This window comes from Prunus persica, chromosome G3, assembly GCF_000346465.2.
Source record: "Prunus persica cultivar Lovell chromosome G3, Prunus_persica_NCBIv2, whole genome shotgun sequence".
Classification (NCBI taxonomy): Eukaryota; Viridiplantae; Streptophyta; class Magnoliopsida; order Rosales; family Rosaceae; genus Prunus; species Prunus persica.
This window is the reverse complement of record NC_034011.1, coordinates 24145506-24166891: the sequence shown is the minus strand read 5'-3', so window position 1 is coordinate 24166891 and position 21386 is coordinate 24145506. Positions and strand designations below refer to the sequence as shown.

The window sequence follows — 21386 nt, the reverse complement described above, 5'->3', positions numbered from 1 at the left end:
CATCATTTGCTACGCAACAGGCGTGCATCATATTGATCACTGCCATACCCATATTCTGTTCTTATGGGACTTTAATTTGTGCAGTGTATTATCAATGTATCCAACTTGCAATCTGTAAAATTTGCATTAATAATTCATGGATACATACAAGCCATTCTTTTGGAACGGACTTATCTTCCCATTTGGTTACCTTTCAAGATAAAATATCAAATAAGTATATAAGCATAAAATAACACAAGTATTGCTTACATCCTTAGGTGGGAGAAATTTTTCTCAATTATCATTCAAGCTCGTATCGGCCCAGTAACGCTTGATGATCTAGTTATATCCTGCAAGAGCAAAAAGTCACAATTCTTCCCTCTGTCAAAAATAAATAAATAACCTTCAGAGTTAGGATCACTGTATGGCTTCTTTCTTCGGATGTTCGTTCTAAAGAAATAAAAACCCTTATGAACAGAGAGTTATAAAAAGAAAGAAAAGATACAAAGATTGTGATATTAATTGCAAGGTAAGGTAAGCAATCAGGGAAGGAAGCTGGTGGGAGCAGACAATAAGCTCTCATATCTCCTAGTCTAGAAGGACTTCCGGAGATTAGAGCATAAGATCGCCTTCACAGTTTCCTGATGTAGCGGAAACGTGATCAGGGATAGTCTTGCTTCCTGAATGGATGATCAGAGATAGTCTTGCTTCTCGGGCTTATTGAGTGCTTACTGATAAGAAAAATAAGTAGATATCGCATCACTAGGTATTGAGAAAACTGGATGTCTTCTGCAAAGAAAATTTCGTTAGTAACACATTTATACACAAATAAGAGGAATAGGTAGAACCGGTGAATTTCAAATTAACCATAGGAAAATTGCGAGATTCTCGGGGTACTTTTGAAAAAGTAGCTCCGTGAAATCCGCAAAGCAAGATCGGCTTTTGACGAAAATAATACTTTGAAAACGCCGAAAGTGCCGACAAACATTAATGGAGGCCGCGTGAAGTTTTGGAATCTGGGAAAGAAAAAGATAGTATGAGGATCTGAGATAATATTGGGATCCTGGAAACTGTAGCCATATTTCCTCCTATAGATATTGCCTTTGCAAAACTTGATTGGAGCAACTGCGTTTCAACTCAACTTCCTTCATTTTCTGAAACTTTAGTTTTCTTAAGACTTTCTTCGAAACCTTCTTAAAATGGCTTCCTCTTCTTCCTGCCCAAATTATTTCAATTTAAATGATACTCCCACAACAACCAGTGACGCCCAAGTTTGGCGTCCATCTTTTGTATCCAAAAATCGTCATCTCACAGTTAATGATTCTGTGATGATGAATGATGCTACTGCTGTCATAGTAGCTAGGAATTTCATTACTCCAATGGATGAAATGTTGTTGACAGGGAGATCAGAGGAAGAGGCTATTGATGACTCAATGGCTTTTAGCATTCAGAGTGCTGCTTCTGTTTCTAACATGGCTGATCGTTTGCGTGCCAGAGCAAACGAGGTTGAGAATTTAACAACTGAAAATTCGTCTCTCCAAAGAATGCTTCATGAGTCTCAACAGGAGGTTGAGAAACTTAAAGGAGAGAATAATGCCTTGTTGAAACTGGTGAGTTCGTACTCTGTTGATACACTGAGAAGGCTAGACATGCTGCAGGTCTCCAATGAAAGAATTTTGGGAGACCATGAGAGGCTCATGGCTAAGCTTAAGAGGCGTCGTCCTCTTCCTTCAGAGGCTTCCGGAACATAATGTATTTTTATAGATTTTACAGGGCCTGCACCTTCATTGCAGGAAAAAATCTATCTGTTGTATGTTCCTGTTATAATAATTGCGCACATTCTTAAACTTGCACCTGTAGTTTTTACGTCTTTTCAAAATGACGGTTTGGAACCTTGTGCCTTATAGGTTCAAATAACCACATCGACTCTCCCAAATTTCATATTTCAACGTATGGAACTTTTGGCCTGGGCTAAACGCAAAACTCAGAATTTATTCACCCTTTTCAAATGGACATGAAATATGAATTGAGTAAAAGCCACGCTAATATCTTATATATTTGGGTTCATGAGCTTCCGGCCCAGATATAACAAAATGTGAGGGGAGCCTCAATTCATCATTCTCTTATGCCAAAGAAATATGTGGCGTACCACAATTTGCAATAAATACTGTTGTATGGGTAATAAACCTACACCATACAGTAAATAAAATAAATATGGGGTTAAAAACCACCACCGAATAAAATAAGAAAAATGTTAGTATTAGTAACGGTCTCCTACTGATAATATGTTTGGTATTACCAATGGTCCATTTTTGTTAGTGGTTAGTAATAGAAAAGTGAATAGATATAGCATATTATATTACCATCAACTTTTCATATATATATATACAATGGTTAGTAGTATAAATAATAGTGCAGCACAAAAATTATACCTGAGAGCTTCTCGTGCTGATAACGTGTTATAAAATGAACTGGTATATATGCGAATATTGAGCTGCACGTAAAGTAGATGAGACACAGTATTTAACGAGGTTCGGCTATGCCTACATCCCCGGAGAGCAGCAGCAGTAACTTTTCCACTATGTAAAATAATAGGGCTACAACTTTGTGTTTACAATATGTATGGCTCACTCAATTTTCTCTCTTGGAGAATTTCTCTCTTGCTCTCTTTCTTCTCAACTCACTCACCCTCATTCTTCCTTCTCTTCCTCTTCTATCTTTCCTCACTCATTCTTCTCTTCATTTTGGTGTGTCTTACAAGTGAATGAGCAAGCCTATTTATAGGCAAAGTAAAAGGCTTCTAATGGAGACATAATGATTTCTCCCCAACATTATAATTTCATCTTTTGACTAATTATCCCACTTCTAACACCATCATTCCTTCTTTTGACTTCCATACTCAACACCATCATTTTTCTTCCATCATTTCTCTTTATGTGGGCTTCACCAATATTATTTACAACAATATATAATATGTTGGGTTATTCTAACCTACCTATTTAAGGGGTCTTCTAATTATCATAGGGTTTTCTTGGGCTCAACATTGATCATGGACTCAATTACTACTCGGGCCGTAGCCTTTGTATATATATATTTTATGTCACAAAACAAAGCATGCAAAGATGAGGATTTAAGAGTTCTTTAAAGGATTTTCAGCCATTTTACCCATGAACTGTGACCTTTGTAGAAATTAACTCCCTTAAATAAAAAGTCAGCAAATCTAATATCCGAATTAATTGAAATTGTCAATTTAACTCTTGCAGTTAATTTTTTAAAATTTCATATATTTTTCCGTCCAAAAAATAATATCGATGACACGTGACTTATTATTTGATTTTATTATTATTATTATAAAAAGCTAAAATAGTTATAAAATAAAATAAAAATGACGAAGAAAAAAAACGTGACTTTCTCTCTCCCTATCTCTTCCCCTCTCCACGCTTCTCTTTCTCTCCTTTGGCATTCCAACGAGCTGCCGTCCATGAACTTGAACAACACCTCGATCTCACCGTTGTGGTCGAAAATGCCGTGGCAATTGACGACGTTGGGGTTGCCGATGTTGTGGAGGATTTTGATCTCGTGGCGAATCTGGTTCCTATATCTGCATCAACAAGTTCTCAATAAGTTACTTGTTGAGTTATGAGTATCAAATGCATATCAGGGTTTAGAACCCCATATCCATTTCGTTGTAATCGTCGTCCGGCATTGTTGATTAGTGAAGAAGCTTTTCCTATGTGCCGCCACTGTTATTCTATTTTTCTTTTTGTTTGATTGATTGATTATTTATTTTACTTGAAATTACAAATTTACTCTTAGAGTTAATAGAAAATTTGGTTGAAATTCACAAAATTTAACAAGAAGGTTAAATTGGCCATTTTAATTAATTCCGATGTTAAATTGATTGATTTTTTAATCCAGATGGATAAGTTCGATTGTGGTCCTAATCCAGGGGAGTGTACGGAAATTTATTCTTCTTTAAATTACTCTTTCAATGTTAAGAGTGCCACAAAATAGTTTGACCCGTAGAAGTAAAATGGCGACTACCTTCACCACATGTATCCTTCCCCAACACCTAACCTATATATCAGGTATACATCGCACCCTGTACCCACCGCACCAAGGTACATATACAGATACCCAAATTACAAGTACTACCACTCAAATACCAAACAATCTACAGTCCAGGTACTACCACGCAACCTGCAAAACATAATCACAAACTATTCTCAAAAGAACATTGGACATATTAGCATAAGGAACCAGTAAGCAAAAAGTATCAAAAACCTAAATAATAAAAATACCCGGAAGGGATGTGCTGCAAACTGACGACAAATTTTGAAATTATGTCAAACGCTTTATTGCATCTCACCATCGGGCTCAGGTAATATCTATAATATTGAACCCTAATTTGAAATAATTTCAACTCTGCATTGAAAAAGCAATAAATCAGCAAAGATTGGATTGAAAAGAGCATGATTCTTGGGATACGTCTGCTGTATTTGCCGTTTATATTCAATTGCACACATTGTAAATTGCTAATTATTAAGATACAAATCAATCTTACTCGATTTAAATCATAAGGGGGCATAATTGGAACAAAAAAAATAATTTTAAACAAAAAAATATAATTACATCATAAAATTAAAAAAGGAATGTAATCCTATGCGACATAAATGTGAGAGGACTTAGATAAAAAACACAAAATTCAAGAATTAAACTAAACTCTTAATTGAGAATTTGGATCGATACCAAATTTTCTCAAAAATAAACTATACATTACCATCAAGGCATCTCTAATAAGACCATACACAATTGTGGCTCTAATAGCAAAGCAACACAAAATTTCATTTCATTTTTCAGCTGCTGAAAAGGACACAGCTGTTAATTTGGAGGACTTCAGTATGAGCCTGCAGCCCTCACTCCAATTAGCATGATCAAAAACCACAAAGAGGCACCACTATTCATTTAACAGAAATGCTAGTCATACTACATTCAAATTTAATTTTGTAATTTTTGTGTTGAAATTTCTCTGAGTGTTTGTTTGTCTCACGTTGGAATAAAATGGATTGGGTTTGGGCCATGCGGGTTAAACCGTGGTTGGGAATTGGTTTCAAACGAACATAAATATAAAGCCCCAACAAACAATTGGGTTTCAAACTCAGAAATTTAGAGTGACCATTAGTACGACAATGTCTCCTTTATGGGATGATGCGACCATTAGTAGGACAATGACGAGTAGAATGGGAAGATTAAGCCAAGTGACCAATAAGAAGCTAAAGCACTTGCCCTCGATCAATTATCAAGAAGAAGCTAAAGCACGTGAACCGTTTAATGAGGGCAGTGACAATTGGCAGGCAGTATAGAGGCTATTTAAGGAGGAAGGTGGTTGTTGCTTGGAATTTTATTTTATATTTTATTTATTTTAAAGGTATTAAATCAGTTTTTTCTCATCATAATTGTATTATACTTAAAACTCCACCCTAATTGTTTTGTCTTCAATTATTATTTTTTGAACTAAAATTGTTTAAACTACAAATGTTTTATTCATTTGTTTTTAGAAGTCATAATATAAGAAAACTAAACCTAATTGGTTTCGACTTTTATGATGTGATGATTTTGGGTGTGGCCCCATATACTACGAAACATAAAAAAGTTCAATTATCAGTTCATCAGGTCTCCCACTATCTCACTTTAATTAAGAGTATTAAAAGACCATTTGATTCCCCAACTTTTGCACAGCGAATAGCGTATCGGAGCTTCCACAGTTGGCAATGGCATGCATAAAAATCCAATACATTTGGTCATCCTCATAGGAATAAACAATTCATGCATCTTGTACATGCCTTGGAATTTTAACAGATAACAATCACAAATTGAGTTAGAATTACAAGCTTACAATAATATTAAAACTTACCACACAATCCAAATGAAGCTTCTGAGTTTTAGCAAGATATATTCTTCTCTTTAATTTTATTACAAGTGTTGCTCATGATCGTCACGCATCATCTTCCACTGGGATCTTTGATCTCAGAAAAAACTGTCCCGGACATTCCTTTAATGGAATTGTTGGTGGTCGAACAACTTTGATCACTACTGGTGTTGGTGACCCTACTACTGTTCTTCGAATCAGATGACTCTGTCCAGCTGGAACTAAAACCTCCATCGCTCTCATTCATAATTGCAGTCTCCTTTGTTTCACCCTTGGTTTCGTCATCCTCGTCCATCTTATCTCCGTTCTGCTGAAGTTTTAATGCTTGCACAAGCCCCTCCACCACGTTGTTCATCGACGGACGTTGTTTCCCATTCTCATGCATACAACTCAGCGCAATCTCAACGAACACTTTGAAGCACTCGTCTTCAATTTTACCCTTCAAGCTTGGATCGATGATTTGATCAAGTTCCCCATTCTGATGGCAGGCCTTGAACCACATAGCCAAACTCATTTCCTTCTTCTCCACTGTACGCATCAAGGCTGGCCTTGCACACAGCACCTCACACAACACGACGCCGAATGAGTACACATCCGACTTCTCGGTCAATTGATTTCGGAGCATGTATTCTGGGTCCAAATACCCATAACTACCCTTCACTGCCGTGGTAATGTGGGTTTTGGACATGGTCATCGAGCTCATTTTCGACAACCCGAAATCCGAAACTTTGGCCACCCATTTCTCGTCCAATAAAATGTTTGTGCTTTTTACATCACGGTGAATGATGGTGCCTTCCGTACCACCAGTGTGAAGGTAGTGCAAACCACGCGCTGCGCCAATACAAATCTGGAGCCGTTTTCCCCAAGGAAGTGGTTGTGCATTAGGATCGGATTTTGGCTTCATTAGATGATCATAAAGAGTCTTATTTTCCATGTACTCATACACCAAGATCATTTCCCTTCTATCTTTACAGTACCCGATGAGAGACACCAAATGTTGGTGGCGGAGTTGGGAGAGCATATCGATCTCCGCCCTAAACTCTGGGACCCCTTGTTGCGACTCGGGTTTAAGCCGTTTGATTGCAACAACGGTGCCCTGATCGATGCTCCCTTTGTACACATGGCCGAACCCACCAACACCGATAATAGAACCCTCGTTGAAGTTTCTGGTGGCGGCTTTGATCTCAGACAATGAAAACTCACGACACAAACCGGAAGGTACAAATGGGTCATCATCGGTATCCTTGTCTCTTCTTCTTCGACTGAAAACCAAGAATCCAAGGACAGAGAGTAATACAAGTATGGCGGAAACTGCACCAGCAACGATGGGAATCATAGGAGTTGACTTCTTCTTCGACTGTTTTGAGGGGGTTTTCGGCTGCATCTCCTTTGGTGGAGGTGGGTCGGGATTTGGTCCTGCGAGATTTCCATTTGTATCGTTGAGTTTGAAGAGTTCAAGGCCGTTCAAGAGTACATCATTGTATTTAGTCATCCAATTTATTGGGTTTGCTTGCAGTGCAAGAAAGAGCTTAACTTTCTTATGATCAGGGCCTGCCGGCATGAACACAACGTAGTCCCTGTAGATTGGTCTCCCATTTCCACCACTCCACATGATTATGTCAGCTTGTGGCTCAGCAAGTTGGTTGTCCACATAGATTAGAAACGATCGGTCCCCAGTGTCCATAATTTCAGGCTCAAACTCACAGAAATGTAGCCTTAGCAGGTAAAGAAACTTGGGATCTACGGGAAATTCCCAGGTGAGGTTGTAGCTCTTGTTTTGGGTGTGGTTCTTGCCCATGGACCGGCCAGTTTGGTAAACTGTTTCTGGAGCAGAGTACTTTGGTATTTTCACAAAGTTGAGTTGAAGGCTAACGTTTTGTGGAAGAACAGTCCACCTGGAACTCAAATCATCCAAGTACTTTTGCTCGTATACCACATTCTCCCAATTGCGGTACATCCCAGTGTCTTGGTCGAATGAGAGTCCGCTTCCGCCGACGTTTATTCGGTACACCGTCTCCATCGCCGTGCTGTTTTCAATAGGATACTTGATATTGTTGCCTACAAAATGGGCACCATCTGGGTTTTCAGGAGAAGTGTAGTAAAGATTGGTAGGCATGGACACAATCTCAATCCCATTGATAAAGGCATAAGCATCTGGGATTGCTCTGCTCGGAGTGAACATGATGGCCAAGCTCTGTTCTTCATCAATGTTCAAACAGAACTCTCTTATTAGCTTCTCAGTCTCACCAGCATCAGCAGTTACAGAAGCATTGAAATCATGGAGAAGGGTAAAGCCACCTGCTTGGACAGAGAAGAGGGCTTTGGACCTGTCAAAGTCGGGGCCATATGAAACTGGGCGGAAGTAGAAGCGAATAAACTTCTGCCCGGTGGAGAGGGGAACTTTGTAAGTAAATTCGGAGCGAGAAAGACGAGCGGTGGTGTAAGGCACTTGGATTTGGTTAACAGAGGAGGAGGGGGGTGCTTCTCTGACTTGGGAGGAGGTGTTGGTGTTAGCTTGGTTAAACTCAGAGGGGGAGAGTTTTGAGTTGATATCTCCAGTCCAATTCCGGTTGTCATCCATGTTTAATGATGTTCCGGAAGAGCCGCAGTTGATGGTGATGTCTTCCACCGGAGTGTAGATAGGTGCAGAGAGTAGGGTGGCAATTTGAAGAAACAGGGGAAGGAAGTAAAGAGGCAGAGGAGGGAGAAGGAGTTTCTTCATGGTTATTGTTTTGGAAAGGTGTTTGCTGCTAAGTGGGTTCTTGATGATATCTAAGAGAAGAGGAAGATTAGAGGGTAATTAAGGTGTTGATTAAGAGGAGGATGACGATGATCAACTGAGAAACGAGGAAGCTGCTGAAACATAACAGAGAGATTGCCCCGTTTAATTTTCAAATGTGAATTTGAAACTTCTGATCAAGAAAGTGTGTATTCACATGGAGAATAAGCTACACAAGTGGTGTTCTCTGAAAGTTCGGAGCTGCTTCTTTTCCATCTTTTTGGTGTAAACTTTTTCTTTGCTTTTTTATTTTTTATTTTTAAAGAAATTAGGTTCGTCAAGAGAGAATAATTCAGACATAAGCTTTCTATTGTTTCAGTGCTACCCTATCTTTGTCATGTGTTGATGGGTCTGGTAGGTAGGCCTATGATTGTCGTTTCAAATGTGTTAGTGGAGGTCTCCTTTTATCATTGAGATGTATATTTTTCTAAGAAATTGCGTGGAAATGTAAAAGAAAGTTGTTTCTGTTTTCTTTTCTGAAAAGCACAAATAAAAAGCACAATCACTCTGATTTCTTTCGAATGGAAGCTTATTTGCCTAAAATTGTTTTAAAAACCTACACTTCCACAAGGGGACAAAAGCATCCTATTATTTTTAATAAGCTAGTCTTCTAGTTGTCGCTGCATTATTGTTTGCATGCTTGTATTGAATTTCTTGAGCGTAAGCAGGATATGGATCAAAGACTTGCTTTTCTCTGTTTGGTCAACATCAAAGACTTGCGTTACCAAAAAAACAAAACATCAAAGACTTGCTTTTGGTTATGCTGATCCTATAATAGAAAAAGATATATCACATATGCTTTTCTTTCCTCTTTTAATCTTGGCCGTCTGACTCTGTTAAAGTAAATTCAACGGCTGCCAATATTATTGTTTTCTTTTTTAAAGATGATGCTTGATTCAGTTGAGCTATGGAGGAGACCATCTTTTTTGTACCACCTTATCAGACCACATGATATGGGACCATGTAGATATGCTACATCCTTCAACCTTTTGCTTCACCATGGTAGTTGTAGGTGTTTGTTTGATGCTCGGGTTATTATATATATGTGTGTGTGTGTGTGTGTGTGGGGTTTAGCAAAGATAAGTAAAGGGAGGGAGAGTTATGGATATGTTATGTGTGGGTGTGTGGATCTCTGATTGGATTTTTTTTGTACAAGTAGGGTAGGGACGTATGATCATCAAACATTTTTCAATCCAAAATTGACAATCTGACTACCCTAAGAAAGTTCAACTATCTATATACTTTCTAACAATTTCAAGGAAGAGGAATCTATTAAGCATGATTAGTGAGGAATAAATTTTTGTTTAGGCGAAAAAAGAAAAGAAAAGAGCAAGTAATTTTTGACAGTAACAAAATTACAAATAGTGTTGGAATCTTTAATCAACATTCCCAATTTGGTATGCAATAAGAAATTGCAAGACTATATGGAAGTTTTAATTTTGCAGAATATTAAAAACAAGGAGAAAATTACAAATATATTTACAATTGCATCATATGGATATACAACTCCACGCAAGCCCTATACCATATATGATTAAGAATATTAATTTGCACAGATAATCATCATCGTCCACTGGGATCGTTGATCTCAGAGAACACAGTCCCAGACATTCCTTTCATGGATTCGTTAGTAGAAGAATTGTGCTGACTACTTGGTTTGGTCACTCTGCTCTCCTTCATCTCCGACGAATCTTCCCAGCTACAACTAATAAACCCTGCATCACTCTCACTCTTTAGCCACACGTCATCTTCACCCTTCATCTTATCGCTCAAATTCGAATCTCCTGCCCCGCTATGTTGCGACTTGGGTTTGTGCCCTGATCGATGCTCCCTTTGTACGCGTGGCCAAACCCACCAACACCGATAATGAAATCCTGGTTGAAGTTTTTGGGGGCGGCTTTGATCTCGGACAATGAAAACTCACGACACAAACCGGACAGTACATCAAAAGTATCCTTGGATCTTCTTCTTCGCCTGAAAACCAAGAATCCGAGGACACAGAATAATACGAGTATGGCGGAAACTGCACCAGCAACGGTGGCAAGCATAGGAGTTGACTTCTTCTTCGACTGTTTTGAGGGGGTTTTCAGCTGCACCGGCTTTGGTGGAGGTGGGTCGGGGTTTGGTCCGGCGAGATTACCATTTGTATCACTTAGTTTGAAGAGTTCAAGGCCGTTCAAGAGTACATCATTGTATTTAGTCATCCAATCTCTTGGGTTTGCTTGCAGTGCAAGAAAGAGCTTAACTTTCTTCTGATCAGCGCCTGCAGGCATGAACACGACGTAGTCCCTGTAGATTGGTCTCCCATTTCCACCACTCCACATGATTATGTCGGCTTGTGGCTCAGCAAGTTGGTTGTCCACATAGATTAGAAACGATCGGTCCCCAGTGTCCATAATTTCAGGCTCAAACTCACAGAAATGTAGCCTTAGCAGGTAAAGAAACATGGGATCTACGGGAAATTCCCAGGTCAGTTTGTAGCTCTTGTTTCGGGTGTGGTTGCTGCCCATGGACCGGCCCGTTTGGTAAACTACTTGTGGAGCAGAGTACTCTGGTATTTTCACAAAGTTGAGTTGAAGGCTAACGTTTTGTGGAAGAACAGTCCACCTGGAACTCAAATCATCCAAGTACTTTTGCTCGTCTACTACACTGTCCCAATTGCGGTACATCCCAGTGTCTTGGTCGAAAGAGAGTGCACTTCCACCGACGTTTATTCGGTACACCATCTCCATCGCCGTGATGTTTTCGATGCGATAATTGACTTCGTTGCCTACATAATCAACTCCATGGCTTTCGGATGCAGTGTAGTAAAGATTGGTGGGCATGGACACAATCTCAATCCCATTGACAAAGGCATAAGCATCTGGGATTGCTCTGCTCGGAGTGAACGTGATGGTCAAGCTCTGTCCTTCATCAATATTCAAACAGAACTCTCTTATTAGCGTCTCAGTCTCACTAGCATCAGCAGTTACAGAAGCATTGAAATCATGGAGAAGGGTAAAGCCACCTGCTTGGACAGAGAAGAGGGTTTTGGATCGGTCGAAGCCGGGGTCATATGAAACTGGGTGGAAGTGTAAACGAATAAATTTCTGCCCGGTGGAGAGGGGAACTTTGTAACTAAATTCGGAAAGAGAAAGCCGAGCTGTGGTGTAGGGTACTTGGCTAACAGAGGAGGGAGGTGCTTCTCTGACTTGGGATGAGGTGTTGGTGTTATCTTGGTGCAATTCAAAGGGAGAGAATTTTGAGTTGATATCTCCAGTCCAATTCCGGTTGTCATATATGTTGGGTGAGGTTCCATAAGAGCCACAGTTGATGGTGATGTCTTCGACTGGAGTGTAGATAGGTGCAGAGAGTAGGGTGGCGATTTGCAGAAACAGGGGAAGGAGGTAGAGAGGCAGAGGAGGGAGAAGGAGTTTCTTCATGGTTATTGATTTGGAAAGGTGTTTGCTGCTAATTGGGTTCTTGATGATATCTAATAGAAGAGAAAGATCAGAAGATAATTAAGGTGTTGATTAAGAGGAGAAGGATGATGATCAAATGAGAAACAGGGAAGCTGCTGAAACATAACAGAGAGATTGCCCTGTTTAATTTTCAAATGAGAATTTGGAAAGTCTTCTTCTATCAAGTGTCGTTGTATTCATATGGAGAATAAGCTTACGGAATGGTGTTCTCTGAAAGTTCAGAGTTTCTTCTTTTCCATCTTCTTGGTGGAGGAAAGTTAAAAAGCTTTCAGCTTTCTTCTTTTTGGTGTATACTTTAAGCTTTCTTTTGCTTTAAAAAAAATATTTTAAAAAAAAATATATGTTCGTCAACATAAAATAATTCAGGCATAAGCTTTCTATTGTTTCAGTGCTACCATTTCTTCGTCATGTGTTGACGTGTCTGGTAGGTAGGCGTATGGTTGTCGGTCTCCTTTTATCATTGAGATGCCTGATATTTTCCAGTTACCCGAAAAAAGGGCAAAGAGATGCATAATTTTTGTGAGAAATTGCGTGGAAATGTAAAAGCAAGTTGGTTTTCTTTTCTTTTCTGAAAAGCACAACTTGACCAAAACGTCCAATGATTTTAATCAGCTGAGCTGGTCTTCTAGTTGTCGTTACATTTTAGATTGTATGCACAACTTGGAGTGGGATATGGATGAAAGACTTGCATTTTTCCTTTTAGTAAATTTAAGCTTTAATCACAAAAAAACCTTTCATTTTTGAAAAAAACCAAAGTTTTTAAAAACAAAAACAAAAAAACATCTCAATTTTCAAATCAAAGAAATGCAAATGTAAAGGATTCCTTAAGAAATCAAAAAATAAGTAAGGGTAATTTTGTCTATTTTAGCTTCTTTTAAAAAATTTCTCTCTCCTTTGGATTTTTCCAAAGTCTCCATTTTCTTTTTGGAAGATTCATTATTATATGGAATATAGGAGTTCAAATTATAAATTTTTTTAAATATGAAATGGACTTTAAAAACATACTCAAAGCCCATTTACAACATAATAAAAAGACTTTTAACTTTTTTTAAATTACAAAATTGTCATTAATTTCTTAAAACAAACCCAACCCAAAAACCTCATAACAAAGCCCAAAACACTCAAAAGGGTATCAAAATAATTTAATAATCAAAATTAAATTCAATAAGGCAAGCAGTCATTGTTTGGGGTTTTTTCGGACTTATTTATAAAGATTAAATGATGTGGAATTTATTTATAATTTTAGTGCTAAGAATAAATATATGACTAAATATCTGGTTTGTTTTTTCATCAAGCATCAAAGACTTGCTTTTGGGTATACTGATCCTATAATAAATAAAAATATCAGATCCTTTTCTTTCCTCTTTTAATCTTAGCCGTCTGATTTTGTTAAAGTAAATTCAATGGCTGACAATATAAATTCAATGATGCTGCATGGATATGCTCTTGTGGAAGACTTCCATGGTCTAATCGTAATAAGTAACTTTTATTAGATTTTCATCATACTCACCACTCTCTGTTTTTATTTCTTTTGTTCGTTTTTACACCATATCACAATTTACAACTCATTTTCAAGACTGCACGCAATTGTGAAGTCCATATATACACTCCAACATTATACGAGTACAATAAAAAAACACATTAATATCGCCATGATATACAGATTTTTTTATCTACTAAGGCAAGCAACAACAGCATATTAGTTATTTAATTAATTAAGACATGGTCCATAACCAAATCAAGCAGAGCCGACCAGTCTACAAGTGTCGTCCATCCCCACTTAATTAATTACATCCAGAAATGAAACTAGTGTAATATTGCATGACTCTAACAAGAAGCAGAATACGTACGTATTGCGGCAAGTTAGTGTGGGCAGTCCTTACGGTACGGGTCAGCACCGCGACAGTTGTTATGGGTGGGGATATTTTTTTGAGCAAGGCAACCATCATACTGGGAGCCTTGCTTCGAACAAAACGTGCTGCTACCTTGTAGACTATGTATTGCAAAACTAAACCGAGCGGCTGTCAAGAGCCTTCTGCTAGTTTCTTCTGAATCCACCATGTGCATGACGACCGCCAAGCCCAAGTCCGATTCACCCTGTGCTCCGTCAATGTTGTTATTAAGCAGGTCTCGGTCAAATTTAAATTCGACCAGGGAATTATTAGACCAGTTGATCAAGGGAGTGCTGCTCTTGTTCATCATCATGCAATGGCTTGTGATGGGCAGCTCCGTCGACATGGCCATTACCATCACCGTCACCGACAGTATTAGAGATACTGAATGAGATCGGTGACCCATCTTCACACCTGCAGCTCCCAGCTCCTTCCTCCTTGTTAATTATTTTCTCTCGCACTGCAGGTTTGTACAACACCCGCGACTCTTATTATAAAGCTAGCAGTAGCTTGCTAACTTATGGAAGTCCTCGCGTGGTGCTGGTGGTGCGTTGATAATTCAACACAAACAGACAGCAGGGTTTTGGAGTTTTATGATCATTTTCACACACATGGTTTTGTCGGCTGCAGTAATTGACAGAGATATATGTAAAAGGGAATCAATAATGCTAGTGCGATTGCTTGGCACAGATTATTTCTCTTCTTCTAGCCCTTATTTTTCTTAGGCCAGCGGAGGCCACAGCTTCTGGCCCTTCTTATCCATTGTGTGACTAGTCCACTTCGTACTGTCAAGGAAAAATAAAGTTCTACTATATATTCTTTCTTTGGTCAAGAAAAAAAACAAAAATGAAAGAAGCTGTCCACTCTTTTTATATCATACTAGTTGATATATAATATGTGATCCACAGTGAGATGGACATGGACCCTTAAATTTATCTTCGGAGGTTCATAACTATCAAAACAAACCAGTCTTATATGAAGTTATGAACATCAAACTTTATTTCTTTTTCTCATTAAAATAATTCCATCTTTTTTTATTTATTTTTTCATATGAACAAGCCCATCTTTCTTTTGTTAACAAAAGTCTTGTAAGTGACACCTCAAATTCCCAAAAACATCTTTCTTTGTTAACAAAAAAGTCTTGCTAGTATAACATCTTTCTTTATTTAAAAAAAATAATAATAAACCTCTCAAATCACCTCAAAATTCAAAATAACAACTCGAATTTTAAAGAGGCAGATGAAAACATGACCTAAAAATTAAGAATAGTAATGAGGGAATGAGTGAGAAACATCATCTGATCTTTGTGACACTAACTGCTTTCGTCATTTATTCCATGCCATGCCACGGTTTTAGGCAGATTATTTGGTGAGTTAATGCTCCTCATCATCATCTGCCTTCCGAATCATTGATCTTGGAAAACAATGTCCCAGACATCCCTGTAATGGATTCACTGGTCGCACAAGTTTTCTCACTAGAACTAAACCCTTGCATGTTCTTGGTGAGAGCAACCTCATCTTCCTTCTTCCTTCCAGTGTTAGTGTTGTTGATGATATCCCTATCAGCGCTCCGTTGAAGCTCCAATGCATACTCAAGCCCGCTCAACACATCATTCATTGATGGCCTTTCAATCCCATTATCATGCAGGCAGCTCATTGCAATCTCGGCGAATTTATTGAAGCAGTGGGTTTCAATCTTACCCTTCAAGCTCGGATCAATGATTTGCTCAAGTGCCCCATTTCGGTGACAGTTCTTGGCCCACTCAGCCAAGCTCATTTGCTTCTTCTCCACCGTACGAATCAAAGCTGGCCTCGCACACAATACCTCACATAAGACTACACCAAATGAGTACACATCAGACTTCACAGTGAGTTGTTGACGGCGGTAGTATTCGGGATCTAGATACCCAAAACTACCCTTCACCATCGTGCTGATGTGGGTCTTGGACATAGTGATTGTGCCCATTTTTGACAACCCAAAATCCGAAACCTTGGCCACCCACTTTTCATCTAGCAAGATGTTTGTGCTCTTTACATCACGGTGGATGATGGTATACTTGGCACCGGTATGAAGGTAGTGTAATCCCCTTGCTGCGCCAATACAAATCTGAAGCCTTTCTTCCCAAGAAAGAGTTGGATTATCTGTGTGGTAAAGATGGTCTCTGAGGGTCCCATGTGCCATGTATTCATACACCAAGATCATCTCACCTTCATCCATACAATACCCAATGAGTGGAACCAAATGACGGTGGCGGAGTTGAGAGAGCATCTCGATCTCTGTCTTGAACTCGAGGGCCCCCTGTGACGACTCTGGTTTCAGCCTTTTGACTGCAACGGGGGTGCCTCCATCATCGATGTATCCTTTATACACGTTGCCAAACCCGCCACGCCCAATAATACAAATATCTTTGAAGTTTTGGGTGCCGGCCTTGATCTCGGCTAGTGAAAAGCGATGACACAATTCGGAGGGTAAAGATGAGTCGCGAGTGTTGGTTGAGTTCGTCTTTCCGTGGCTGGAGCGGTCGGACTCCTTGGCTTTCCGCCTTTGCCTGAAAACCAAGAACCCGAGTGCACATAGCGCTGCAAGTGTACTGGAAATTACAACACCACCGACAATGGCAAGCATAGGAGGCCTTGACTTCTTGTTGTTGCTGTTGGGTTTTGAGGGCCCCTTTGGTAGGATCATAGGAGGTGGAACTGGGTTTGGTCCGGCGAGATTTCCTTGTGAGTCAAGTTTAAAGATTTCCAGCCCGTTCAAGAGTGCATCGCTGTATGTCGTCGTCTGATCATTTGGATTTGCACGCAGTGCGAGAAAAAGATACTCGTGGCCTTCAGGAATAAATACCACGTAGTCTTTGTACACTGGTCTGTCATTTCCATGACTCCATTGAATTATGTCAGCATTTGTTTCAGCAGTTTGATTGTCCATGTAGATTGCAAACGTCCTGTCGTAAGTCTGGCTAATTGCATGTTGAAACTCACAAAAATGGAGCCTAACCAGGTAATAAAACTTGGAATCTAAGGGAAAACGCCAGGTGAGATTGTAGCTCTTGTTTAGGGTATCGTTTCTGCCCATCGACCGGCCCGTTCGGTACACTTCCTCTGGTGCTGTGTACGCTGGTATTTCAGAAAAGTTGAGTTGAGTACTAACGTTTTGTGGTCTAACGCTTCTCGTAACACTTAAATCTTCCAAGTAATATTGCTCCATTTCACCATCATCCCAATTGCGGTACATGCCTGTGTCTTCTTTGAACAATAGCGACTTGCCGCCAATGTTTATTCGGTACGCCATCTGCAGAGCAGTGCTGTTTTCGATGCGAAAGTTGGTTCCGGAACCAACTGTCTTAATCTGACGGGCGCTTTCCATTTCAAGCGGACTGTAGTAAAGATTGGTGGGCATGGACACAATTTCAATTCCGTTGATAAAGCTATACGCATCTGGGATTGTTCTGCTCGGAGTAAATGTGATGTTCAAGCTCTTTTCCTCATCAATGTTCAAACAGAACTCCCTGTATATTATTTTGGTAAAATTAAAAGCTTCGGCAGTGACTGAAGCATTGAAGTCGTGGAGAAGGGTAAAGTTCCCTGCTTTGACTGAGAAGAGGGCTTTGGATTGGTCAAAGTCCGGGCCATAGGAAACTGGGTTGAAATACAAGCGGATGAACTTCTGGCCGCTATTGAGTTTAAAACTGTAAGTAAATTCAGAGCGAGAAAGCCGCACTGTGGTGTAAGGCACCGGTTTGAAGGTGTACGAATGAGGTGCTTCTTTGGATTCGGATTTGTTACCGACTGCTTGGTGTTCAAACGGTGAAAATTTTGAGTTGATATCTCCAATCCAATTTCGGCCATCATCTTCACCGATCTTGTCACCGGAATAGCCACAATTAACGGTGATATCTTCAACCGGAGAGTAGACAGGTTGCGGATCGCTGGCTGCGAACACGGTGACAATGATCAGGTGCACAAACAAGGAAAAGTAAAGAGGTTTGCTGAGAATTGGTTTCATCATGGGAATTGTATCAACGTGTCTGTTTGATGCTTGGGTTATTAGCAAAGAGAAGTAAAGGGGGGGAGAGTTACATGGATATGTTATGAGTGTGGATCTCTGAGTGGAATATCTTTTGCACAAGTGGGGCCATATGGTCATCATCAAAGACTTTTCCAAGTCAAGCTTTTGGCTCCATATATACGTACTCTCCATTCAAGATTCTTGATCAACAACATAAGTCAAGATAATAGAGAGACTTTGACAACTGCGTAACTTATTTTTCGGGTTCGCAGTGGACGTGAAGAACAAATTGGGGACTGTAATAATGTACACGTTGTCACGTTTATTAGAAAGCTTTGTCTCCACCTATGATTTTTTTTAGGAGTTTTTTGATCTGAGTCTAAGAGGTCGTTTGGTACACAATCTTGGCTTGGACTGGTTTGGACTAAATTTAGTACCATGTTTGTTTCATTTAATTCTAGTCTTAGATGAGATTGCTAATACCGGGCCCACCAAAAACACCTCATTAGAAGGGGACTACTAAGCCCATGTAGAAAGGGAAGATTAGCTAGTCCTATGTTCACCAATGTACAAGATGCATATATTATATTGTAATACTAATAACATATATTATTATTATTATTATTATTATTACATACACATATACTATAATGTACATATATACATATATATATACACATATACATGTATATATATATAAACACATATATACATATAATATATATATAAATACATATAGATATATACACATATATTATTATTATAATATACTCATATACACATACATATTAATATTATAATAATAGCATACATGTATACATGTATATATGTAATATATAATATGTTATATATTAATGTACATATATACACGTATATATATATATATAAACACATACATACATATATAATATATAAATACATATAGATATATACACGTATATTATTATTATAATATACCCATATACACATACATATTAATATTATAATAATAGCATACATGAATATATGTAATATATATATATATAAGTATATATACATACAGTCCCATTCTATTGAGGGATCCCTCAAATAAAATTATTTAAGGGACGCCCTTTAGGGTACCCTACAATTTTTTTCCCAATGATCCAAACATCTATTTTTTAGGTCTTCATTCATAGATCATCCTTACAAAAAATTAGACAAATTGAAAACCGTTTCGACATCCAATTGTGTCTTACAAAATCAATGAACACGGTACTTCAAGAAAATGCTAAAATTTCAATAACTTAATTGAGTGGTCAAATGATATCGGATTCAAGTGATTTTTTGTAGGGATGATCTTTGAATGAGTATCTACAAAATAGACGGTTTGGATTAGTGAAATACAGTCCGGAGTGGGGCCTACAAGGAGTGTCCCTCAAATAAGCTTATTTGAGGGATCCCTCAATGGAAGCTCTCTGTATATACATATATGTGTATATATATTATACCCATGTATGTATTATAATATACATATATGTGTATATATATTATACCCATGTATGTATTATAATATACATATACACACGTATATACACATATACATTATATATTTATACTATATGTATATATATTATAATATACATATATATATATATATGTATTATACCCATATATATATTATAATATATAGATACACCTATATACACATATATTATATACATGTATATACATATATATATGTATGTTATAAGGGGGCGGATCCGTGGCACCATATTTTTGACACAACTTTTGACACAAATTTTGAACCCTTAGATTTAAGCACTATTAATGACTCAGATTAAATCTCACAGCTAATTTATTATTATCTTGGAAATAATACATTTATTCTAATTATTATTATTTTAATCTAATAATTATGAATTGGACTGTCTCCAAATTCTACATCCCCCTTCCTCCATGCCCAGCGTAATCTCCTCCACAGCCTCGATGTGCCAAAAATCTCCATTTGCCTACTGCTAGTTATATGCAATTACTTTCTCTCCACTCAGAATCAAAACGAATTTGGGGGAGTTCCATGGAGGGCAGGGTAATCATGCTCTTAGGTTCTTGAAATTTCATTGGGGATGATCAAAATGAATCTCAATCAACTAACTGCTTGATCCTTTTTTTGTTTTTCTCAGCAAGGGGAAATAGAGGTTTTAATTTAGCAGCACCAGAAAAAAAAAACGAAAAAAAAAATTACAAAGATCAACCTTCCTCCTCCCTACGTCAATCTTCCCTACTGGGTATTTGATTTTGCTATATGGGTTGGGTTCGTTGTTTCTTGTTATGGAGGAAAATAGTGTGTGGGCAAAAAGAAGAGAGAAGTAAAAAAAAGGGAAAGTCATGAAAAAGAAGAAGAAGATGTCGTGAGATAGAATGTTGATGCTTTTAGGAAGAAGTGAAAATATAAATGTGGAGAGAGAAAATTGAATAGCAAAGTTAATTAAATTAAATTATAATTATTTTAAGTTGAAAGAATTAGTTTATTTAATCTCAGCCATTTATTGTAGTCTAATCTAAGGGTTTAAAATTTGTGTCAAAACTTGTGTCAAAAACATGGTGCCACGGATCCACCCCCATGTTATAATATATAATATATATACATATATTATACATATATTATATATACATATGTATTTTATAATATATATAATGTATATGTATATATACATACATATATACTATACGTATATACACGTATATACATGTATATTATTATTATTACAACATACCCATATATATATATTATATATTATAATATACATACATATATATAAATATATGTATATGTATTATACCCATGTATATTATAATATACATATATACACCTATGTATATATCATATGTATGTAATTGTATATATACATATATATTTTATATATTATAAAATACATATATATAGATATTTTTGAAAAAATAAAAAAATTATAGTCCTAATCCAAGCATACACCAAACGTAAGATAAGTGTTATCCAACTTAGACCAAGCCAAGTCAAGCCAAGCCAGTCCCTAAGCATAGTCCATGCCAAGACAGTCCTGTGTACCAAACGAGCCCTAAAATTCCTAGTCATCGTTAGATTTAGTACACACTTTTTTTGCTGTATATTTGGGTCTATTGACTTTTATTAATTTTTTCATATGTCAGTTTTACCCTTTAAGAAAAATAAAGAAAGAATATTAACTGAAAATCCAAATTAATGTTCTTTCCTTCTAAATAGATTTCAAAATTTGAATTTTGAATACTTCTATTGCCGTCATGACATAAAAGAAGTTCATATAAAACAGTGAAAGTAGGAGAATTATTGATGATATCTTCCCAACGAATATTTATTTGAC

At 37.7% G+C, this 21386-nt stretch overlaps 3 protein-coding genes across 3 annotated transcripts; all 3 read right to left on the bottom strand.

The window, feature by feature from the left end:
- LOC18782211 (receptor-like protein kinase FERONIA) lies at positions 5745 to 9167 on the bottom strand. Its single transcript, XM_007217090.2, has one exon. It carries the CDS (start codon positions 8628 to 8630, stop codon positions 5982 to 5984), a length of 2649 nt encoding a protein of 882 aa, XP_007217152.2. The 5' UTR covers positions 8631 to 9167; the 3' UTR covers positions 5745 to 5981.
- LOC18781843 (receptor-like protein kinase FERONIA) lies at positions 10005 to 12724 on the bottom strand. The gene has a single exon (XM_007215460.2). The coding sequence runs from the start codon at positions 12107 to 12109 to the stop codon at positions 10457 to 10459; it is 1653 nt and encodes a 550-aa protein (XP_007215522.1). The 5' UTR covers positions 12110 to 12724; the 3' UTR covers positions 10005 to 10456.
- Positions 15146 to 18419, bottom strand: LOC18783560 (receptor-like protein kinase FERONIA). Its single transcript, XM_020559700.1, has one exon. It carries the CDS (start codon positions 18238 to 18240, stop codon positions 15430 to 15432), a length of 2811 nt encoding a protein of 936 aa, XP_020415289.1. The 5' UTR covers positions 18241 to 18419; the 3' UTR covers positions 15146 to 15429.